This window comes from Hyaena hyaena, unplaced genomic scaffold, assembly GCF_003009895.1.
Source record: "Hyaena hyaena isolate Hyena2069 unplaced genomic scaffold, ASM300989v1 scaffold_425, whole genome shotgun sequence".
Taxonomy (NCBI): Eukaryota; Metazoa; Chordata; class Mammalia; order Carnivora; family Hyaenidae; genus Hyaena; species Hyaena hyaena.
The window spans coordinates 799,907-823,012 of record NW_024081052.1 but is presented as its reverse complement, the minus strand read 5'-3'; the positions used below and the strand labels follow the sequence as shown (position 1 = coordinate 823,012).

General features: G+C 35.8%; 1 protein-coding gene across 2 annotated transcripts in view; it reads left to right on the top strand.

Annotated features, from left to right (window-relative positions):
- Positions 1-23,106, top strand: part of FNIP1 (folliculin interacting protein 1) — a 136,089-nt gene that overhangs the window by 42,392 nt on the left and 70,591 nt on the right. For both annotated transcript variants that reach the window (XM_039252550.1, XM_039252549.1), the window contains exon 2: positions 14,652-14,778. In XM_039252550.1, the coding sequence (XP_039108481.1) occupies positions 14,652-14,778 (127 nt within the window). The remainder of the gene's footprint in view (positions 1-14,651; positions 14,779-23,106) is intronic.

Genomic DNA, 23,106 nt, shown 5'->3' with positions numbered 1-23,106 from the left:
AGCTGCCAGAGCTGCACTTAGTTGACATAATACTTAGGTTGATTTTCTTTAATCATGTATTTATAGTAGAAGAGATAAAGGAATTGAAGTGTGGTCATAATTTGCTTCTATAAAAAAATCTCAGAATCTTTAGTGAAATAAAAGAATGGGATCCTAGTTGTGAAATGGTAGGACTGAAAAGATGGAGACTTTTGCAAAAGTAGATTTTGTCATGGGCAGTAGATTTCCCAAAGACTCTGGTCTCCCATGGTTCTGTTGCTAGGATAAAGCCTTTTGCATTGCCGCTTGGAGAAGCTTTTATTTGAGTTAAATTCAGACTTCTTGGTATGTCACCTGACAGTCTTGTGGTTTCAGATGAATATGGTTCATTGCTATTATTAACCTGAGTTGGCTGTTGTGCATAACTGGAGTTTTTAGGGATTTTGAAAAGTGAAACTGTGTAAGAGAAACAGAAATGTCACTAATGTACAGTTTAACTTGTTATTTTCAAATATTGTTAGCCTCAGAATCAGGCTAAATGTAGTTATAAATTTGGTAGTAAGTTTGCTTCAAAATATCTGAATCAAAAATTTAAATGCTGAGGCTTCTATGTATACTTATTTTATGAAAAGTAGATTAAAACTGTGATAAATTTAAGTAGAAGGGCTTCTTGAGAATGTTTTAAGCAGGTAGGTTTTATTATTTTAAATATGTAATTTATAAATACTATATTTTAGTCATTGGTGTTTATGTGTCTTATTCTGTTTGTCATTCACTGCTCTTTTTTGTCATATTTACATAGAAGCAGTTGTTACAGATATTTGGAAAGCAGTATTCTGTTGTGTTTGTATCTCGTATACATATATATAAGTAAAATTTAAATTAAAAACTTGATATTTTATTAATTTATTAATTATAATCTATTTTTTATAATCTTATTTTTATAGTTAATATTATTCTTTAATTCAGATATGGGCCTAAATTATTTCTGGTAATGTTTTTAATGCTCTGTGAACATCTTAACTATGTGTCCCAGTTAGTCATTTATGACTGGAATTAAAAAATCTGAATTAGCAGTGAATTTAGATGAAGGTACATTGTTTTTCTATTTTAAATGAATTCTACTATGAAGTTTAAAAGTATCTTTTCAATATGCGTAACTCAGTTGAATAACTTGGATACTGGCCCTTTGAATTGTTTAACTCATTTTAACATTCTTTTGGGGCTCTACTGCTGTTTCTTAATTTCTCAAGTATATAGAATTAATGTCAGAGAGTTAAAAACCACATAGGTCAGGTATATTTCAATTAGGTGTATGTGATGCTGAAAAATACTAAGTAACTCTTATAGTAGATGTGATATATGATATCATTTTATTATAGTATAGAAATTTACTCTTGCTGAGGTTCCATTTCAACAAGAATTCATGGTATAGATTATTTTTTTCTTTTTTTAAAAAAAAATATATTTTACAAATAGTTTATTGTCAAGTTGGTTTCCATATAATACCCAGTGCTCATCCCCACAAGTGCCCTCCTCCATGCCCATCCCCCCCCCACCCATGAGTCCTCGGTTTGTTCTCAGCATTCAAGAGTCTCTCATGTTTTGCCTCTCTCTCTTTCCCCCACCATTTCTCCCTTTCTTCTCCCCCATGGTCCTCCATTAGGTTCCTCCTAATCCTCCTATTCATGCAAACATATGATATTTGTCCTTTTCTGCCTGACTTATTTCGCTCAGCGTAACACCCTCAAGGTCCATCCATGTTGCTACACATGGCCAGAGTTCATTCTTTCTCATTGTCATGGTATAGATTATTAATTTGTTTACTTTGAAATACTTTTTGTAAAATTTTAACTTCATGTATATGACTTTATACATGTTAGATTGGGGGTAAGTATAAATGGATTTGGGGATCTTTAAGGCTGGTAACAGTTTATATTTTTACTTTATGTATAATAATGTATATTTTCACTTTATATTATATATAATATATTTTACTGTATATATAATATGTTTTTATATTATTTTTCACAAACTAGTAATACCTAGTTTGGTAAAATGATGGCAGTAATCCTACAGCCAAGTAGTTGACTATAGTTTTCTTTTTTTAAAAAATTTTTTTAATGTTTTATTTATTTCTAGGAGGGAGGGAGAGAGAGAGAGAGAGACAGCGTGAACAGGGGAGGGTCAGAGACAGAGGGAGTCACAGACTCTGAAACAGGCTCCAGGCTCTGAGCTGGCAGTCAGCACAGAGCCTGACGCAGGGCTCGAACCCACGAACCGCGAGATCATGACCTAAGCGAAAGTCGGACGCTTAACCGACTAAGCCACCCAGGCACCCAGTTGACTATAGTTTTCATTAAAATGTAAATGACACACATTAGGATTTCATGAATATTCAAGGTTTAATTGAATTAACTGCGATTTAAGATAAACAGATTAAATGTTATCTAGTGTTACTATACTATTTAGTTTATTAAAACATAATTGGAGAAAAATTCTTGGATATAAACAGCTTATGTAAAAATTAAGATTTTTTGGATAGGAAAAGGCCTAAACTGATAACCCATTTCTTTGGAACTGAGATTAACATATAAATCATGGGATTATTTTTCTGTTAGGTTAGAGAATTTTAATTCCTTTGAGAGAGAAGTAATTAGAAACATACAGTTTCCTGGGTGAAGTAGGTAATGGGGATTAAGGAGTGCACTTGTAAGGAGCCATTGGTGTTATATGGAATTGTTGAATTGCTTTATTGTACACCTGAAACTAATGTAATGCTCTATGTTAACTATATTGGAATTTTTAAAAAGAACATTAGCTTCTTGAATTGAAATGGTACTTCCTGATACAGTCATTCATTCACTCACTTGTTAAGGAAATTAATTGGAGGTACATTATATTCTTTATCTCTCTCAGCTTCTCATAGTACTTATTAAGATACTGAAATATGAAAAACCAAATCAATATATAAAGTAAAATTTGTGATTATCAAGTTATCAATCTGGGAGGAATTTTCACTGTTTACAAAATCAGTTTAAATTCTGTTGAAAAGAAGGGTGCCTGGGTGGCTCAGTCCGTTAGTGTCAGACTTCAGCTCAGGTTATGATCTGATTTCTTGTGAGTTTGAGCCCAGCATCAGGCTCTGTGCTGAAAGCTCAGAGCCTGGAGCATGCTTCAAATTCTGTGTTCCTGTCTATCTTTGTCCTTTCTCTGCTCGTGCTCTCTCTGTCTTTCTCTCTCTCTCTCTCTCAAAAATCAATAAACATTAAAAAGTTTTTTTAGTACTCTTCAAAAGCAGAATTGGTACAATTAATGATGCCTTGTCACTGATAATGTTTTCTTAAGAAAATGTATTTGGTTTTATTTTATTATTATTTTTAATGTTTTTATTCATTTCTGAGAGAGAGAGAGAGACAGCATGAGCAGGGGAGGGTCAGAGAGAGAAGGAGATACAGAATCTGAAACAGTCTCCAGCCTCTGAGCTGTCTGTCAGCACAGAGCCGGACACAGGGCTCCAACCCACGAACCGTGAGATCATGACCTGAGCTGAAGTCGGACGCTTAACCGACTGAGCCACCCAGGCTCCCCTACCATGTTTATTTTCTATTACCATTCTTTGAAAGTGTCAGATAAAAAACATGCAGAGCAGATAGGCTAACATAAACTATGAATAACATCTGTGTAGAGTCTTAAAATAGTTTGTGGTTTATTGAGTAGTTTTCTTACTAATGTTTAAATTAATGTTAAGCTGAACACAGTAGCTTAATACTGAGGAAAGTTTTGCTATAGTGTACAGATAATTTTTGTTAATGGTGATGGTATGCTTATCAGTGTTAATGATTTGGCTTAGTTATGTCTTCAGTTAAACTTTAATGAAAAGAGGCAACACAATTAAGTAGAAAGCATAGTAGATTAGATATCAAAGATTAGGTTTTGGTATAATAAAAGTGTGCCATACTGTTTGTGAATACCAGTGAAAGATAGAGATGGGAGTGAAAGGAAGTGGGAGACCAGACAGCCTAACCAGAACAGTGACACTAGGCAGGTCATTTTTGCTTCTCTTTCACTTTTTTCATTTGAAAACCGAATAAATTTAAGATTACCGTCACCATTTACAATTATTTGCCTATTAAAGGAGTCACTTTGGGGTTATTGTGTTTAATACATTCTCTGAGTAGATTTCAAATAGAATTAATTTGTCAGGCACCTTTTTGATAACAGATCAATTTAGTTAGTTTCAGTTCAGAGTGTCTATTAATTTCAGGATTCACAACTTTTTTCCATTATAGGATAAAGGAAATCATAACTCTATCAGCAAACCCTCTCCATTTCAGGCTCTCCACTTAATCTTATGAATCACAGATCTTTTTCCAGATAACTTTTTTTTTTTTTTTTTAACATTTGCCTTTTTTGAGAGACACAGAGAGGCAGACTGGGAGCAGGGGAGGGGCGGAGAGAGAGAGGGAGACATAGAATCCGAAGCAGGCTCCACGTTCTGAGCTGTCAGCATAGAGCCCAGTGTGGGGCTCCACCTCATGAACCATGAGATCATGGCTTGAGATGAAGTCGGATGCTCAACCAGCTGAGCCCATGGTTTCCAGATAACTTTTGATCAGATTTTTTTTTAAGGACTTCTGTTGTCAGACCACAACAACTTCACACAAGATTTCTATTTAAATATAAAGCTGTGTTATTTCCATCTCTGTTATTCAGGCATATCCCACAGTCTGAGCCCTGTAGGTATTGATCCTTCTTCATGTCTCCATCCTTCCCTTCCCCATCTCTTAATGCCTGTGCTGCCTTTTCTCTGCACCATTTAGAATTCCTTCTTTGTGTTTTCATTTTCTTTGCAATTTCTCCACATTTTTGCTGTCACAGGTCATAATTTCTCCTTTTGCCCTTTCAGTACGGGATATTTATTTTTCCACATACTATCCAATACTGGCCATAGAAACTTGGCCCCTACTATTGCTTGGAGATTGTTCTTGCCCTCTCATGAAAAGCTCTTCTTTTCAGAGGTCTTTGCTATAGGGCCCCACTTTGCTCTGTTTTGTTGGTGGCATCCACTGCTGACCTTCTACCAGATGGCTCCCTGGTATTTTTCAAGAACTTTGACGTTTAGGTGATAGTGTTTCTTTCCTGATCGCTTTGTACCATCATCGTGGACAACACACATCTAACATTCTGGCTTCACAGTACCTTTTCTTACTGTCTTTCTCTTACTCTCTACCTTGATCTGTTCTTAGCTCTGCCTTGAGCATAACTATGAACTGACTCTGCTCTCTTTTTGGGATGCTCCTGTTCTGACTACAACTTTATATCCTTTATTCTCTCACATAGATTTGCTCTCTAACTTCATTGAGACTACTGTTTTTTGTTTTTTTCTTTCTTCTATCACCTCCATCCTCACCATGTTTCCTGTGTTGATATGTCCAGAATTTCTTTCTCAATATCAGTCTTAACAGCCTTGCCTCTGGTTTTCTATTGGAGCTACTTACAAAATTTCCTGTTAAATCCACTGTCTACTTTTGCCCCTTCCATACCTAGGTTCACTTGTGATAATTTAGAAAACTAGTCCTGTCACAGATTTATGATTTTTAGCTTAGCTGGCTTGACAGTGCTTTGGCTTATGCTTTTCTTAAGTTAGCACCCCCCCCCCTTTTGTTTTTGATGACTTTGTCAGACCTTTATCTCTTAAACCCTATACCCCAGTTTAGGCCACACATCTCATATATACTTAGGTACATGCTTGACTTCTACTTTTCAGAAAAAACAAAAGTGATCAGTATAAATGCATAGTTTCTTCTCTTCAACCTGAAAGCCTGTCCCCATTAATATTCATTTGTAGACCCTTTTTTTTTCCTGCCTCAGTAAATGCATGGTGTAGTTCATTAGCCTTACCCAGAATACTGTGTGCTAACTTGTTTGGAATCAGTCCAACAGTTTTCTCTGGTTGCTTTTAGACTATTGCTGATGCCTCCCCATAAATCTGGAAATATATACATTTAAGTGTATACCCTTTTTGGATAGAAAGATAGGCAGATAAAAGGAAATTTTATATATATAAAAATATGTGTGTAGATCTATCTTCATTTTTTTTCCTTTAAGAAAAAGCCTCTTGTAGCTTTACCTACCCGTCTGGGTGACCATAGACCTTGGTTGCCCAAGATGATCTCAGTTTTTTTTTTTTTAATTTTTTTTTATTTTTATTTTTTTTACAAATAGTTTATTGTCAAATTAGTTTCTACATAACACTCAGTGCTCATCCCCAAAGTGCCCTCCTCCATGCCCATCCCCCCCTCCCCCCCACATCCATCAGTCCTCAGTTTTTGTCAGCATTCAAGAGTCTCTCATGGTTTGCCTCTCTCCCTTTCCCCCACCATTTCCGCCCTTCTTCTCCCCCTTGTTCCTCCGTCAAGTTCCTCCTAATCCTCCTATACGTGCAAACATATGATATTTGTCCTTCTCTGCCTTACTTATTTCGCTCAGCATAACACCCTCAAGGTCCATCCATGTTGCTACACATGGCCAGATTTCATTGTTTCTCATTGCCATGTAGTATTCCATGGTATAGATAAACCACATCTTCTTGAAGATGATCTCAGTTTACTGTAGTGTGTTTAGGGTCCTCCTTTACTTTCAAGTCTCTGCAGTTTACATGGCCACATTATTCCTGTCTCTTCCCTTTTCACAGGGAAACCTTTCAAATAACACATATTTATTACCTTAATGGTCTCAGCTCTTTTCTCTCAATTCTATTCCCGTTCCTATGTGATTACCCCCACCCCACCCCACTTCTCCACTGAAAGGGTCCTTTGCAAGAGTACCAAAGGCCCCAAAATGCCAGATTGCGTGGACACTTTTAAGTCTTTATAAATTTTGGCTTTTGGTACTGTACAGTATTCCTTTATCTTAGTTTTCTTGACTTTTTAAAAAATTTTCTTTGACTTTTCAAATAACATTTTACCATAGGTTTTCTCTTTTCTCTCTAGTGGTCTGTCTTTGCTGATCTTCCCTGACTTCTCTGCTTCTTTTCTCCCTGTCCTTTAATTATTGCCATGTCCTAAAATTCTAGTTTATTGGTTCTTCACTTTCTTTTCTCTCTTCAACTAGTTATGTTCTTCCTAAATGGTTTCACTACCAAGTATGTGTCAGTAACTCCTGTGTCCAAAACTCTAGTCTCAACTTTCTTCATGTGTTCCAGACCATTTTTTCATCAGTCTGTTGGATGCTTTTCTGCAGCTGTGTTTTAGACTCCTTAAACTCAATTTATTTATGTCCTTATCCCAAACTTGCTTTCCTCCTATGTTCTCCACCTTGGTTAATGGTATCTGTTTTCATCAAATTGGAAACCTGGGAGTCAGCCATCCTCTTCCCTCACTCCCCATATACAGTCTCTCAGGTCTTATCTCTCTGTCTCCTAAATAATATCTAGCTCTGTCCCTTTCTTCCTGTCTTCATTGCTGTTGTTTTGTGAGTTTATAACATTATTCTTACCTCTAGACCTCCCACTCTCATCACTTTCCCAAGTTTCTGTCAGTGTGATTTTCTGAAATGCACAAATGATCTTGTCAGCTATTGTTTGACACTCTTGTTTACTCACTGCCTGAATGATGATGTTCTTTGGTGTTTCTGTGAAGTGCTTCTGAGTTTTGATCTGGCACCAGCCTGTCTTTGTAGCTCTGCTTATTGCTTCACTGCACACTCCTGAGCTAGAGTCACTATGAATTACGACACATGCGGTTTTCTTCTTTAAGCAAAGAGAATGGTAAGCTTTAAGTAGTATTTCCTGCTTAATCTATAGTACAGAAGAATCGTTAAGATCCTGTGCTCTAGAGACATACTGTCTGAAATCTAAACTCAGCTTTGCCATTTTTAGTAGGTAGCTGTGTCATTTTGGGCACGTTACTTAACCTCTCCCTGCCTTAGTTTTCTTACCTATAAGATAGGAATAGAGTTGTTATGAAGATCAAATGAATTGATGCTGTGAAGATTAATTAAATTAATACACATAATGCACTTAGAATAGCAGTTGGTGTATAATAGAAAATATGTGTTAACTTTCATTTGTTATTTATTGTGTATCATTTATTATTAATTTTTAGTGAGTCCTTACTGACTTCCCTATGCAAATGTCTTATCTAGATTTTTTTTACATCAGCATAGACTAAATCAGATTGATAAATTGATTATTTTTCTATTAGACTGTGAGCCTTCTCATGGTATAGTCATCTTTTCTTTTCATGCTTAGTGAATGCTTTTAAGTCAGTGAGAGACTATATGGATTAAGAATATGACAACACAAATATTCTAAGGCCATACCACCCTGAACGCGCCTGATCTTGTCTGACAACACAAATATTCCCAGCACCTGGCATTGTGCTTTCAGTGTGGTAAATGTTTAATATCTCTGTTTTAATGACATGTCGGTAACGTAAATATATAGTTTGGTTACATACAGTGTTGGGTTTTTTCTCCCCCTATAATCCTCTTCAATTTTTAAATTTATTTTTATTATTTTTAAATCCTCTTCTTTTTTAAAATTGAGGTATAGTAGTGCGTGGGTGGCTCAGTTGGTTAGGCTTCCGACTTCGGCTCAGGTCATGATCTCACAGTTCGTTAGTTTGAGCCCTGGGTCGTGCTCTCTGCTGACAGCTCAGAGTCTGAAGCCTGCTTCAGATTCTGTTTCCCTCTCTCTCTGCCTCTCCCCTGCTCCCGCTGTCTCTCTCTCTGTCTCTCAGTAATAAACAAACATTAAAATTATAAAAAAATTAAAATAAAATTGAGGTACAATTTACATAAAATGTACATCATTCCAAGTGTACAGTGTGATTAATTTTGAAAAATGTATACATATACTTGTTTATCTAAAACCCTGGTAAAGATATAGAATATTGCAGTTGCTCTGTAAAGTTCCTTCATGCAATTTTTCTAGTCCATTCCCCTTGCCCCCCAACCTCTGACCAACCAATTTTGATTTCTGTCAGCATGGGTGAGTTTTATCTGTTCTAGAACTAAATATACATGAAATTAACAATATGTATGCTTCTGGGGCAGGTGGCTCAGTTGGCCAAGTGTCCAACTTTGGCTTAGGTCATGATCACATGGCCTTTGAGTTTAAACCTCATGTTGGGCTCTGTGCTGACTGCTCAGAGCCTGGTGCCTGCTTCAGATTGTGTCTCCTCCTATCTCTGTCCCTCCCCGGCTCAAACTCTGTTTCTCAAAAATAAATAAATGTTAAAAAAATTAAACAAAAACAATATGTATGCCTCTTTGTTTGGATTTTTTCTTTTAACAATGTTTTTAGAGTTCATCTATGTTATTGTATTATCAGTGGTTCATTCCTTTTTATTTTGGAGTAGTATTTCATTGTAGAAATGTGTAGTGTAGGTTGTTTATCCATTCTCCCATTAATGGTCATTTAGACTGTTCCCAGTGTTTTTGCTATTATGAATAAAACTGGAGGGGACATTTCTGTGAACATGTATTTTTATTTCTGTTGTCAAATACTTATGAGAATAATTGCTGGGTCATAGCTGCCAAATAACTTTACAAAATGGTTGTTTCCTTTTACACTCTTAGCAACAGTGCATGAGGATTCCAGGTGTTTCGTATTCTTAGCATCAACTGGTGTATTAGTCTGTTTATTTTTAGCTATTTTAGTAGTTTTGGGGGGTTCTAAAAGCAAAAACTTTGCATTTCTCTGATGATTGGTACTGATAGCATCTTTTCCATGTGCTTTTGATCATTTATTTTTCACATACATACTTACATAAAATGGTCTGGTCTTTTAATCCCATTTTAAAATTGGTTTGTAGGAGTTCTTTGTATAGGCTGTTTACAGATCCTTTCCTCATTATGTAGATTTGAAATACTTTCTTCCAGTTTATGGCTGGTCCCCCTTTTTTTTTTTTAACTCTCTCTTTTGATATGTAGGTTTTAAATTTTGATGTGGTCCAAATTATCAATTTTTCATTTATTTATATATTCAAGTTTATTTACTTATTTTGAGAGGGAGAGAGCACAAGTGAAGGAGAGACAGAGTGATGGAGAGACAGAATCCCAAGCAGGTTCTGCGTCATCAGCACACATCCTAGTGTAGGGCTTGAAATCAAGGACTGTGAAATTGTGACCTGAGCTGAGCCGAGATTAAGAGCTGTATGCTTGGGGTGCCTGGGTGGCTTAGTCGGTTAAGCGTCCGACTTTCGCTTAGGTCATGATCTCGCGGTTCGTGGGTTCGAGCCCCGCGTCGGGCTCTGTGCTGACTGCCAGCTTAGAGCCTGGAGCCTGTTTCAGTCTGTGACTCCCTCTCTCTCTGACCTTCCCCTGCTCATGCTGTCTCTCTCTCTCCTAGGAATAAATAAAAATATTAAAAAAAAAAAAGTTGTATGCTTAACTGACTAATTACTTGGGATTATGTAGTTTTACTTATGTGCTTACTAATGTGCTTGGATCTAGGAATTAAAAGATGAGGGGCACCTGCGTGGCTCAGTAGGTTAATAACGGTCTGACTCTTGATTTCAGCTCAGGTCATGTTTCATGGTTTCATGAGTTTGAGCCCCAGAGAATCTCTTTGGGATTCTCTCTCTCCCTCTCTCTCTCTGCGCCTGTCCTGCTTGTGCTGTCCTTTTCTTTCTCTGAATAAATAAATAAACTTAAAAAAGAAAAAAACCTAAGATGAGTAAGCTTTCCCTACAGAGAGCTTTCTTTCTAGTGGAAGAAAATGTAAACAGTTAAAAAGTACAGTGTGGAAAATACTACTAGATTTCTAAGCCAAAATCAGTGTAATCTCAAAAGTAAGCAGCATAACTCTGCTCGTGGAATTACTAAAGAGCTTCCACAGGGGTGACAAATATTTAAGCTAGATCTTTTAGAATGAGTGGGAATTTTGCCAAGGTGATTGAGGATATTTCAGGTGGAGGTAACTTGTACAAAGGCATGGAACTGTGAAATTGTGTGGTATGTCTTTGAACCTTTGAGATCAGTGTTTTGATATCCTGGGTAACATGAAATAAGTCGGGAAAGGTAGATCAGGGCCAGATTTTGATCATTTTTACATCTAAGAAAAGGAATTTAGATTTTATTCTTTGTGTGTCTTGAAATCACAGGGGATTAGATGAATGAGATGGCAGCCACTGCTCATTCAAGGTCTGTTGGAATAACCTCACATTTAGCAAAGCCTAAGTTTTCATTTTCCTCAGAAAATTTTGTCCAGATAGGCACTTAAAAAAGTAAATATACCTTGCTGACTCACACAGCATTTCCTTACTACCATATTCTGTCACAGTTTATTGATTCCTTGTTTTGATTTCTTCATTTCTTCAGTTATTTATCTGACGTTATCATGTCCATTTATTTCTTTACTTTGCTACTGCTGTATCTTGCTGCCAGAGCAGGTTCTTACTTATCTCACCCTAACCAATGCTTGGCACTTGGTAGGCACATACTCGTAGTAAATGAATGAATGAATTATCCATTCTAATAGTTAACATCTTAAACCTCTAATATCTTAAATCTAGTATTCTATCCTATTGTGATGGTTTTCTATTCCTTGTCTTCCTGCCTCCCCCCTATGGCTCTTCATATTATTCCAGCACTTTGACCCGACTGCCTTCATTTTCTTCTAATCTGTTAGCTCCCCCATCCTCACTTTCTTACCTAACTAGCATAGATTCCACTGTCCGTCATTCCAGGTATATTTTTGTCAGTGTTTTGCTCCATCTCTGAGACTCCCCTTTGTTTTTTTCATATTTCCCTAGCATAATCCTTACCTTGGCTCAATCTGATCCAAATTCAAGAACAGGAGTGTTTGTTAGAGAAAATGACCTAACTGTGTAGTTGGTGGCAGGTATATATTCATAGTCTTAAACAATGTGTAGACTTCCTGAATTGCTCAGAAACCTTATGTTTCCTAGTTATCACAGTTTTTATTCCCACATCATTGTTCTCTATTTTACTCTCTATTTCTCCCACATTTTATAACTTTTCTTTTGCTTCCCTTCATCTACTTTACAAAGAAAATAGAGCTCTTAAAATGAATTTTCTCAGCATCTTACCTTTATATTTACAGTGTTTTCTATATTCATGTCCATCTTTGCCTCCTTTATTTCCATCCCAGTGTATGGGTTATCCATAGGTATTGTACTCTGTACCTGTCCAACTCTGTTTCTTTGGAGGCCTTGCTTTATCACTCATCGTTTTTCTTCCACTTCATATTCTTTGTTTGTAAATATGTTCAGATGTGTCCTTTTTAATAACAAAAAACTGTCACTCCATGATTTCTTTCCTTTGTTTCTTTGACACTTATCCTAAATTCAGTATTTTCTCTGTTCCTATTCATTGTTCAATACTCTGCAATCTGTAGAATTTCCTTACAAGTTTCCTTGCCATGGTCCCCAATACTTCTTTGTTCTAAAACTAGTGGGTGCTCTTTAGTGACTGCTCTGGTATTTCTCCTTCCTCTCTAAAATGTTTTTTCTGGTTTCCTCTTTCCTCTTACCTCTGTGTTGGTATATTCTTTTATAGTTTCTTTTGCATAATAGCAGACTGCACTTTGGTAAATCAGTTCTTAATATAGATGTTTACTAAGGATTAGACAGGAGAAAATTAAAATTATATTTACTGTCAAGAATTTGAAATGTAGATATTTTATGTTGCCAGTTATGGGTCATTTAAGATGCATTGATAAGGTTAGTGTTATGGCTCTCTGGAAGATGAAGCACCTCCGTCAGGAGTTGTCACTGATGGATTGAAAGAAATTGACTGTTCAGCCTGACATTAAATAACAACAAACAGCCCCTGGAATAGCAGTTAGTGACTGTCCCATCAGTTGTAGTGTATTCAGTTCACTAGACAGGTATCTTTACCATACAGTTTGTTGTTTTCTCTCTTTCTCTCTTTGCTCTTAACTCACTTCATTAATTTTTAATTATGACAAAGAATGCATATGTAAATGTACATAAAACAAATGAAGTGGCTTTTTATGCTCTAGAGTGAATATTGATATAAGCACTGCCCAGTCTAAAAATAGAACGTAGTGCCCAGCCTACCTGGTATATGCCTTCCTGGTTATACCATCACCACCTCTAACCTTATCCCCAGAGGTAACCACTCTCAAAGTTTTGAAGCTATCACTTCGTTTTCCTTATAGTTTTAAAAACTAAATAAGCATCTCTCTATAAAGCTTTACCTGATTTAAACTTTGTGTAAATGGAAAAATATCGTAACTGTGTGTGTGTGTGTGTGTTGTGTGTGTGTGAGTGTGTTATTGTCTGATTTCATTTGCTCAGGGTTGATCTATATTTTTGCCTGTAGCTGAAGTTCATTGTATTTGTTATGTCTGAAAAAAAAATATATTATTTTGAGAGGGACAGAGACAGTGTGAGCAGGGAAGGGACAGATGAAATTCTTATATGAAGTTTGTGTGAGTAAAGACTGGCTCAATATATAATATATATATATTTTTATAGTTTGAATATACCATAATATGTTTATCCATTCTACTTTAGATGAACATTTGCATTGTTTCCATAACAGTGCTGTTACGAAGATTATTGTGTAATGGCATGGCATGGAATTGCTTGTAAAACTAAAAACTCAGTTTTACTAAATTTTGTATGTTTATTATATATATTTTGAGGGGTGCATGGGGGCTCATTTGGTTGAGTGTTCAACTCTTGATTTTGGCTCAAGTCATGATTTTACAGTTGTAGGATCAAGCCCTGCATCAGGCTCCGTGCTGAGCATGGCACCTGCTTAAGAGTTTCCTTTGTTCTCTGCCCCTTCTCTGCTCATACTGTCTCTCTCTCTCTCTTAAAATAAATAAACTATAAAAACATCCAAACTTGATTGGGAAGGTTCACTGGAGCAGCATGGGAGTTGGATATAGAAGTTTAGAAAAAGTCTACTTGCCAGGGTGCCTGAGTGGCTCAGTTGGTTAAGTGTCTGACTTGATTTCAGCTTGTGTCATGATCTCACGATTCATGAGTTTGAGCCCTCTGATGGGCTCTGTACTGTCACTGTGGAGCCTGCTTGAGATTTTCTCTCTCCTCTCTCTTTCTGCCCCTACCTCCACTTGTGCTTGCTTTCTCTCTCTCAAAATAAATAAACATTAAAAAATAAGAAAATAAAATAAAAAGCCATTCTCTAAGGAAATTGAGCCAGTTTTTACTCACACAAGCTTTAGATGAGAATTTCATCTGCATTTGCTTTCCTCAGTTTTTTCCTACTTATTATTTCCATAGGTATGCAGCTGCTGTTACTTAATATGAAAACTGTTTCTGTTTTCTACATTTCTATGTAAAGAAGCAGAATAAAGGTGTTTAAGAATATGGGTTAACGTTACACCATCGGGGTCCATGCCATGAAACAATGTGTATTTTCATTACATTAAATGTGGCCACATATTTTTATTAAATTAACCATTTTTAGAGTCATATGGGATGACTATATTTTACATACACTTTCCACAACTTTTGTTTTTACTTTTTAATCTGAAATGTCATTGTCGTATGAGTTCTTAGCCCTACACTAACTGGTGGTATTTAATAGAAAGAACTGCTATATATTCTATAGCAATAGCACAACTTAGGGTTTTATTATATAGGTTTTATTTCTAGGAATTTATGTATTTATTAGAGTAACTAATGGATCTTTATTTTTCTTTAAAGTTGGCCTTTGCCAGAGTTTGATCCAAGCCAAATTCGACTGATTGTGTATCAAGACTGTGAAAGACGAGGGAGAAATGTCTTGTTTGACTCCAGTGTTAAGAGAAAAAATGAGGACATAACAGTATCGGTGAGCATCATTATTAATTTGGTTGAAATTTAATGTCACATATTATAATTCAAGAAAGAAGGAGTAAAATTTCAATTATTGTACTTTTGTTTGTCATTATAAAACATCTTTATCATACTTTCAAAATTTAGAGCTGTAATTTTGAAAAATTTTAAATGAAAAAACTTAATTTGTTATCATTCTAGCAGAAGAGAGCATTTTAGTTTATTTATTTTTCTACATAATTGTATTGTGAGATATGATTAGAGCTCCAGAGATCCTTATAGAGGATCTGGTCCAAACCTCCCATCTTACAGTTGTGAAAAGTGTGACCTACAGAGGTGAATTTTTTGTCTGAAGGAGCAAAAGAAATTAAAGCTCTAGCCCTTAGTCCATAATATTTCCCCCTGCTGTACAGTGGTAAAAAGAGCTTTATTTTGTTAACTTTCAGTGTCATATTTTCAAATATATTATGACTAGTTTAGGAGTAGTACATGGACATTCACTTGGTTGTTCAAGAAAATATTAACCTTAAAAATAGATATGCCAGTTACTTTACCAGCAGAAGGTGGATTTATTCGGGAATTAAAAAAAATTTTAATCTGGGACAAACAAGCTGAAGCAAAACCATAGGCAAATCTAAGGAACAAAGGAAAGACATGCTTTTTTAAGGAGAAAATGGGTAAGTTGGGAAGGTGGTTCAAAACTAAAAGTCCATTGGGGGTAAATTGGGGAGTTTGAAGGGTCATGGCTTCTCATTGGTGGAACTACTGTGGGTGGTGGTGGGGTGAGGAGAATGAGGAAAGCATCTGTTCCTTGGCAGGAGCAGTGGAGTACTCTCCTCGTGTAGGGTCAAGTTCCTGTAAAGTCAAGTCTATCTCTTTCTTTTGAGTCTGCAATTAGCTTACGAGTGCTGGGGCATGAGAGCTACCCCTGCTGAACCTCTTGACTCCATTTTAGTGAAGTTTCCATTACTAATTTTCTCAAAAACCTAGGTGATTGCTATTATCTTTGCTTCTGCTACTGCTAAAGACTCATTCTGTGGGTCTCTAATATGGAAATCAAAGCCTGGAATAGTGTTTTCTCCCTTCCTTTAAATTAATAATTTTTAGTAACATTTTGGTAAACAACGGGAAACAAAATACTTTGGGAAAGCTTTTCCTACCAGTAGAATTGTCTGTTAAAGCAAACAAGTATTTATTTTTGAGACTTAAAAGTTTATATTTGAGGTTCTGTGTTGTTAAAAATATTTGATATATTGGCCATAGTGTATTTTATTTATAACTGCATCCTCAGCATCTAGCACTGTGGCATATAATAGGAACTTTCCTAGTTTTTGAGTTAATTTGATTGCCAGGTTTTATAGTGTTCCTTCTAATTACTAATGCATTTCTCAGTTTTCTGGAGATGGTGCTTTGTTTAGATTTCTTAGCCATTCTTTGGATACTTTTTTCACTCTGATTAGAAAAGAGCATTCGGGAATGTTCTTAAAATATTGTTTATTTGTGCAAATAACTAAGTATTTATAAGTACTAGGCACTTGGAGATTTAGCAGTCTCTGCTTCTTGGTGCCTGCAATAAGGTGTCCTTTAGGGGAAGTAGACATTGAACAAATAAGTACACAAATAAATAATAGCAAATTGTGATTAAGTGCTGTGAATGAAACACACAGAGTGCTTATGAAATTCCACAGGAAGGAACCCAGTTTTCCTCAATTTGGATGTAGGGATATTAAGAAAGGTCTCATTGAGGAAGTGAAATTCATGCTGACATCTGAAGAAACCAAAGGCATAGAATAGGGGATGAATATTCCTAGTAGAAGGACTTGCAAATGCAGTCTACAAAGTGACTTGAAGCTTGGTGAATTGAAGAAACTGAAAGAATGTCAGTCTGGATTGATAGTAAGTAGTATGTAAAGTAGCTAGAGATGAAATTGGAGAGAAAGAGAGAAGGAGCCAGAGTATTTAGGGCCCTATCAGTCTCTGGGTTAGAAATTTAGATAATGTCATAAATGGAGAGGGAAGCTACTATTGGGATTTTGTTAACATTATAAAAAATCATTGTGGTAGAGAGCCCAGAAATAAATCCTTGCATATAGGATCAATTACTCTATGACAAAGGAACCAAGAATATACAATGGAGAGAGGGTAGCCTCTTCAGTAAATGTTGGGGAAACTGTACAGTTACATACAAAAGAGTGAAACTAGACCACTGTCCAACACTATGTAAAAACTGACTTCAAATGTATTAAAGATTTGAGCATAATACCTGGAAGCATAAAACTACTAAAAGAAAACATGGGCAGTGACTACTGATGGGAGAAAATATTTACAAGTCATACACCCACTAAGGGGTTAATATCCAAAAAATAGAAAGAGCTCAATAGCAAAAAATGAAACCAAACCAAACCAACCAAACAAACAAAAAACTAAGCCAGTGCAATTAAGAAATAGAAGATCTGTATAGAAACTTTTTCCAAAGAGGACATACAAGTGGCCAGTAGTACAGGGAAAGGTGCTCAACATCAGTAATCATCAGGGAAATGAAAATCAAAACCACAATGAAATATCACCTCACACTTGTCAGAATGGCCAGTATTAAAAAGACAAGAGGGATGCCTAGGTTGTTCAGTTGGTTAAGCTTCCGACTTTGATTCAGGTAATGAACTTGGAGTTCATGAGTTTGAGCCCTGTGTCAGGCCTGTGCTAGAGCCTGGAGCCTGCTTTGGATTCTGTGTCTCCCTCTCTCTCTCTGCCCATCTCCCCACTCTTTCGTGTTCTCTCTCTCTCTCAAAAATAAATAAAGATTAAAAGAATTTTTTAAAATACAAGAAATAACAAGTGTTGTTGAGGGTGTAGAGAAAAAGGAACTCTTGTGCACTGTTTATGGGAATGTGAATTGGTGCAGCCACTATGGAAAACAGTAGGGGGGGGATCCTTAAAAAATTACAAATGGAGCTACCATATTATCTAGCAATTCCACTTTTGGATATTTACTCAATGAAAACACTTCAAAAAGATAAATGCACCCCCATGTTTATTGCAGCCTTGTGTACAATAGCCAAAGCATGAAAGCAACCAAAGTTGATGTCAGTGGATGAATGAATAAAGAAAATGTGTTGTGTATACATATATATATATGTGTATATATATGTGTGTGTGTGTGTGTGTATATATATATATATACATATACATGCAGTGGACTATTACTCAGCCATAAAATAGAAGGCACTTTTGCCATTTATGACAACATGGATAGACCTTGAGGGCATTATTCTAAAAAATAAGTCAGAGAAAGATAACTACTTTATGATCTTGCTTATATGTGGAATCTAAAAAAAAATTAAAGTCATAAATAAAGATAGCAGGAAGTGGTTGCCAGAGGGAGAAGGTGTTGGATGAACAAAATGGGTGAAAGGGGTCAAAAGTTTCAAACTCCCAGTTATAAAATAAGTCATGTGGATGTGGTGTCCAGAATGGTGATTATCTTTAAAAAAATTGTATATTTGAAAGTTATTAAAAGTTAAAGTTCTCATTTCAAGGAAAGAATTGGTAACTCTGTATATTGATGGATGTTAACTAGATTTATTGTAGAGGTCATTTTGCAGTATATAAAAATATGAAATCATAATGTTGTATACCAGAAACTAATACAATGTTATATGTCAGTTATATCTCAGTTTAAAAGAGTGAAAAAAAATCACTTGCTGCTATTAGGGGAATGGCTGGATGTGAGGGATGAGGAAGAAGGAAGTGTTTGGTGAATCCCAACAGTTTGGTTTGAATAGTTGAGTGGTGAGATAGCCTAATAGTGACAGGATTGTGGATGGTTAGACAGGCAGTTGAAATCTATGTCTGCAAATGTGATAAGCATGTCTTTGTATTTAGACTGCTGATGGCTCAGCAGAACTAAACTGAGGGTGATAGATTGCTAATTGATTGATAAATATTACTTTGAATTTTTTAAAGAAATATTTGTTGAGGTTTTTCTTTGCTTGATAGTGTTTCATTGAATTGCAGCATATGACCTCTCATTTATTATTTATCTTGATTGATGCTATTTCATTGTGGTTTTTTTTTCAGCATTATTACTTTTTATCTTCGGCAGCCTTATGAGTCTTGGCTCCTGCTGTTACTTGAACCCTCTCTTCCCACCTTTTCTGGAGTGATGCTTTATTGGTTCTTGTTAGTCTTCTGTCTTGCTGTTGTCTTTCACAGTTAACTTCTTTACTTTGTCTACAGATATTCACAAAGCCTCTTTACACAACACCAATAAAATGATTGTCCTTTTACTTTCTCCTTCGTGTCTATGTCCTTCTTTTTCTGACCGTGTTCTTCTCACTCTTCATTCTTAGTATCTTTTGCTCTCTCTCAGTTTCTCTGCTTCACTGTCAGGCTTTCTGTCCTTTGTGTCTCCTGGTCTCTCCTTAATGTCTCTTCTTAGTCTTCTTCATGTTTCTTGGTCTTTTCTCTCTTTCTCTATGTCTCGGTATTAATCTGTCCTCTGGCTCTAATCTCATACCACCCACTCATTCCTCATTCTTCTGAAATTTTCCTGTAAGCCTACTACTTTAAAAAAAAAACAAAACAAAACTGTTCTTGGTGTGCCTTCATGACTTAGTCATTTAAGCATTGGACTCTTGATTTCAGCTTAGGTCATAATCTCATAGTTCATTAGACCGAGCCCCACCTTGAGCACTGTGCTGACAGCGCGAACCTGCTTGGGATTTCCTCTCTTTCTCGGTCTCTCTCTCTCTCTCTCTTTCTCTTTGTGTCTCTCCTGATCATGAATGCACACATTGTGCCACTCAAAATAAATAAATGTTTAAAAAAGTTTTAAAAAACTGTTCTCTGGGCACCTGAGTGGCTCAGTCATCTAAGCATCCAGTTTTTGATTTCCGCTCAAGTCGTGATCTCTAGATCCATCCATGTTATTGCACATGGCAAGATTTCATTCTTTTTTATGGCTGAATATTCCCTAATGTATATATATCCCTTACATCTTCTCTGTCCATTTATCTATTGATGGACACTTGGCCTGTTTCCATAAATAATACTATTTACAATTACGCTGCAGTGAACATAGGGCTGCATTAAAAATAATGCTGCAGTAAACATAGGGGGGTGCATTTATCTTTTTGAATTTGTGTTTTTTTGTATTTTTTGTTTAAATACCCAGTAGTGGAGTTACTGGATCATATGGTAGTTGTAGTTTTAATTTTTTGAGGAACCTCCATACCAGTTTTTCCACAGTGGTTTTACCAGTTGGCATTCCCACAAACAGTGCACTAGGGGTCCCCATTCTCTGCATCTTCATCAACCTTTGTTGTTTCTTGTATTTTTAATTTTAGCCATTCTGACAGGTGTAAGAGATATTTCATTATGCTTTTGATTTGCATTTCTCTAATGAGTAGTGATGCGGAACACCTTTTCATGTGTCTTTGGCCATCTGTATGTCTTCTTTGGAGAAATGTCTGTTCATGTCTTATGCTCATTTTTAATTATTTGTTTTTGTGGTATTGAGTTGAGTAAGTTCTTTTTATAATTTGGATACTAGCCCTTTATCATATAAGTCAGTTGCAAATATCTTCTCCCATTCCATAGGCTTTTAAAAAATTTTGTTAATTGTTTCCTTGGGTTGGCAAAATATTTTTATTTTGATTTAGTCCTAATAGTTTATTTTTGCTTTTTTCCCCCCCCGAAATGGAAAAATGTTTCTATGGCTGACGCCAGAGAGATTACTGCCTGTGTGCTCTTCTAGGATTTTTATGGTTTCCTATGTCACATTTAGGTCTTTAATCCCTTTTGAGTTTATTTCTGTGTATTATGTAAGAAAGTGGTCCAGTTTCATTCTTTTGCTTATAGTTGTCCATTTTCCCCAACACCATTTGCTGAACAGTGTCTTTTTCCCCTTGTATATTCTTTTCTCTTTTGTTGAAGATTAAATTACTGTATCATTGTGGGTTTATTTCTGGGCTCTCTATTCTGTTCCATTCCTCTATGTGTCTCTTTTTATTACAATACCATACTGTTTTGATTACTGTGGCTTTGTAGTGTATGTTAAATTCTGGGATTGTGATACCTCCAGTTTTGTTTTTCTTTTTCAAGATTGCTTTTGGGTCTTTTGTGATTCCACGAATTGTAGGATTATGTGTTGTAATTCTATGAAAAATGCTGTTGGTATTTTGATAGAAGGTGCATTAAATCTGTAGATTGCTTTGGGTAGGATATTTTAGGATATTTTAACAGTATTTGTTCTTCCAATCCGTGATCATGGAATACCTTCCCATTTGTGTGTCTTCTTTCTTTAATCATTGTGTTAACAGTTTTCAGAGAACAGGTCTGTCATCTCCTTGGTTATATTTATTACTTGGTATTTTATTATTTTTGGTGCAGTTGTAAATGGATTGTTTTCTTAATTTTTCTTTTGGCTACTTCATTATTAGTGTATACAAATGCAGTGGATTTCTGTATATTGATTTTGCATCCTGAACTTTACTGAATTCAGTAATCAGTTCTAGTAGTTTTTTGGTGAAGTCTTTAGAGTTTACTATATATAGTGTAATTAGTGAAATTAGTGAAAAGTTTTACCTGCAATTAGTGAAAGTTTTACCTCTTTCTTACCAATTTTGCCGCCTTTTTTTTTCCTTTTTGTTGTCTCATTGCTTTGGCTAGGATTTCAAATACTATGTTGAATAAAAGTGGTGAGAGTGGACATCCTTGTCTTGTTCCTGATCTTAGGGAAAAAGCTCTCAGGTTCACCATTGAATATGACATTAGTTGTGGATTTTTCTTATATGGCTTTTATTATGTTCTCTTTAAACCTCCTTTGTTGAGAATTTTTATCATGAATGAATAGTGTATTTTGGCACTTGCTTTTTTGTATGTATTGAAATGATCATATGGTTTTTATCCTTTCTCTTGCTAATGTGATGTATCACATTGATCAATTTGTGAATATTGAACCACCCTTGCTACCCAGGAATAAATCCCACTTGATTGTGGTGAATGATTTTTTTAAATGTATTGTTGAATTTGGTTTGCTAGTATTTTATTGCCAATTTTTGCATCTGTGTTCATTAGAGATATTGGTCTGTAGTTCTCTTTTTTATTGGTGTCTTTATCTGGTTTTGGTATCAGGGTAATGCTGGCCTCATAAGATGAATTTGGAAACTTTCCTTCCTCTTCTGTTTTTCGTAATAGTTTGAGAAGAATAGGTATTAACTCTTTTTTAAATGTTTAGTAAAATTCACCTGTGAAGCCATGTGGTCCTGAACTTTTGTTTGTGAGGAGTTTTCTGATTACTAATAAAATTTCGTTGCTGGCATTGGTCTGTGCAAATTTTCTATTTCTTCCTGATTCAGTTTTGGGATGTCATATGTATCTATGAATTTTTCCATTTTTGGTTAGTCTGGCCAGGGTTTGTCAACTTGTTGCTCTTTTCAAAGAAGCAGCTTAAGGTTTCACTGTTGTGTTCTATTGGTTTTTAGTTTCTATTTTGTTTATTTCTTCTCTAATCTTTATTATATCCTTTCTTCTACTGGTTTTGGGTTTAATTTGTTCCTCTTTTTCTAGCTTCTTTAGGTGTGCTTTAGATTGTTTATTTGAGCTTTTTCCTGCTTCTTGAGGTAGACCTGTATTGCTGTACCTCTGTGCTTGTATTGCTGAACTACTTTTGTTGTATTCCAAAGGTTTAGAGCATTGTGCTTTCATTTTCATTTGTCTTCAGTGAGAGGGAGGGGCAAAGCAAGAGGGAGACAGAGAATCCTAAGCAAGTTCCACTCCCAGCCCAGTGTGGAGCCCAGTGCAGGGCTTGATTTCATGACCATGAGATCATGACCTAAGCCGAAATCAAGAGTCAGATACTTAACTGACTGAGTCACCCAGGCACCTCTTCATTTCCTTTTTGATTTCTCAGTTGACCCATGCATTGTTTAGTAGCATGTTACTTAACCTCCATGTGTTGTGTTCTTTCCAGACTTTTTCTTGTGGTTGATGTCTAGTTTCATAGTGTTGTGGTCAGAAAAGATGCATGGAATGACTTTGATCTTTTTCAATTTGTTCAGACTTGTTCTGTACCCTATTATATGATTGTTTTCTCGAGAATGTTCTGTGTGCACTTGAAAAGCATGTGTATTCTGCTGTTTAATGATGGAATATTATATATATATGACTATATAAATGTATCTGTTGGATCTCTTTGTTCCATGGGTCATTCAAAGCCACTGTTTCCTTGCTGATTTTCTATCTGGTTAACAGATCTGTCTGATCTAACTGTTGATGTAAATAGGGTATTAAAGCCCTTTACTAATATTGTATTACTATCCATACCTTCCTTTATGCCTGTTAT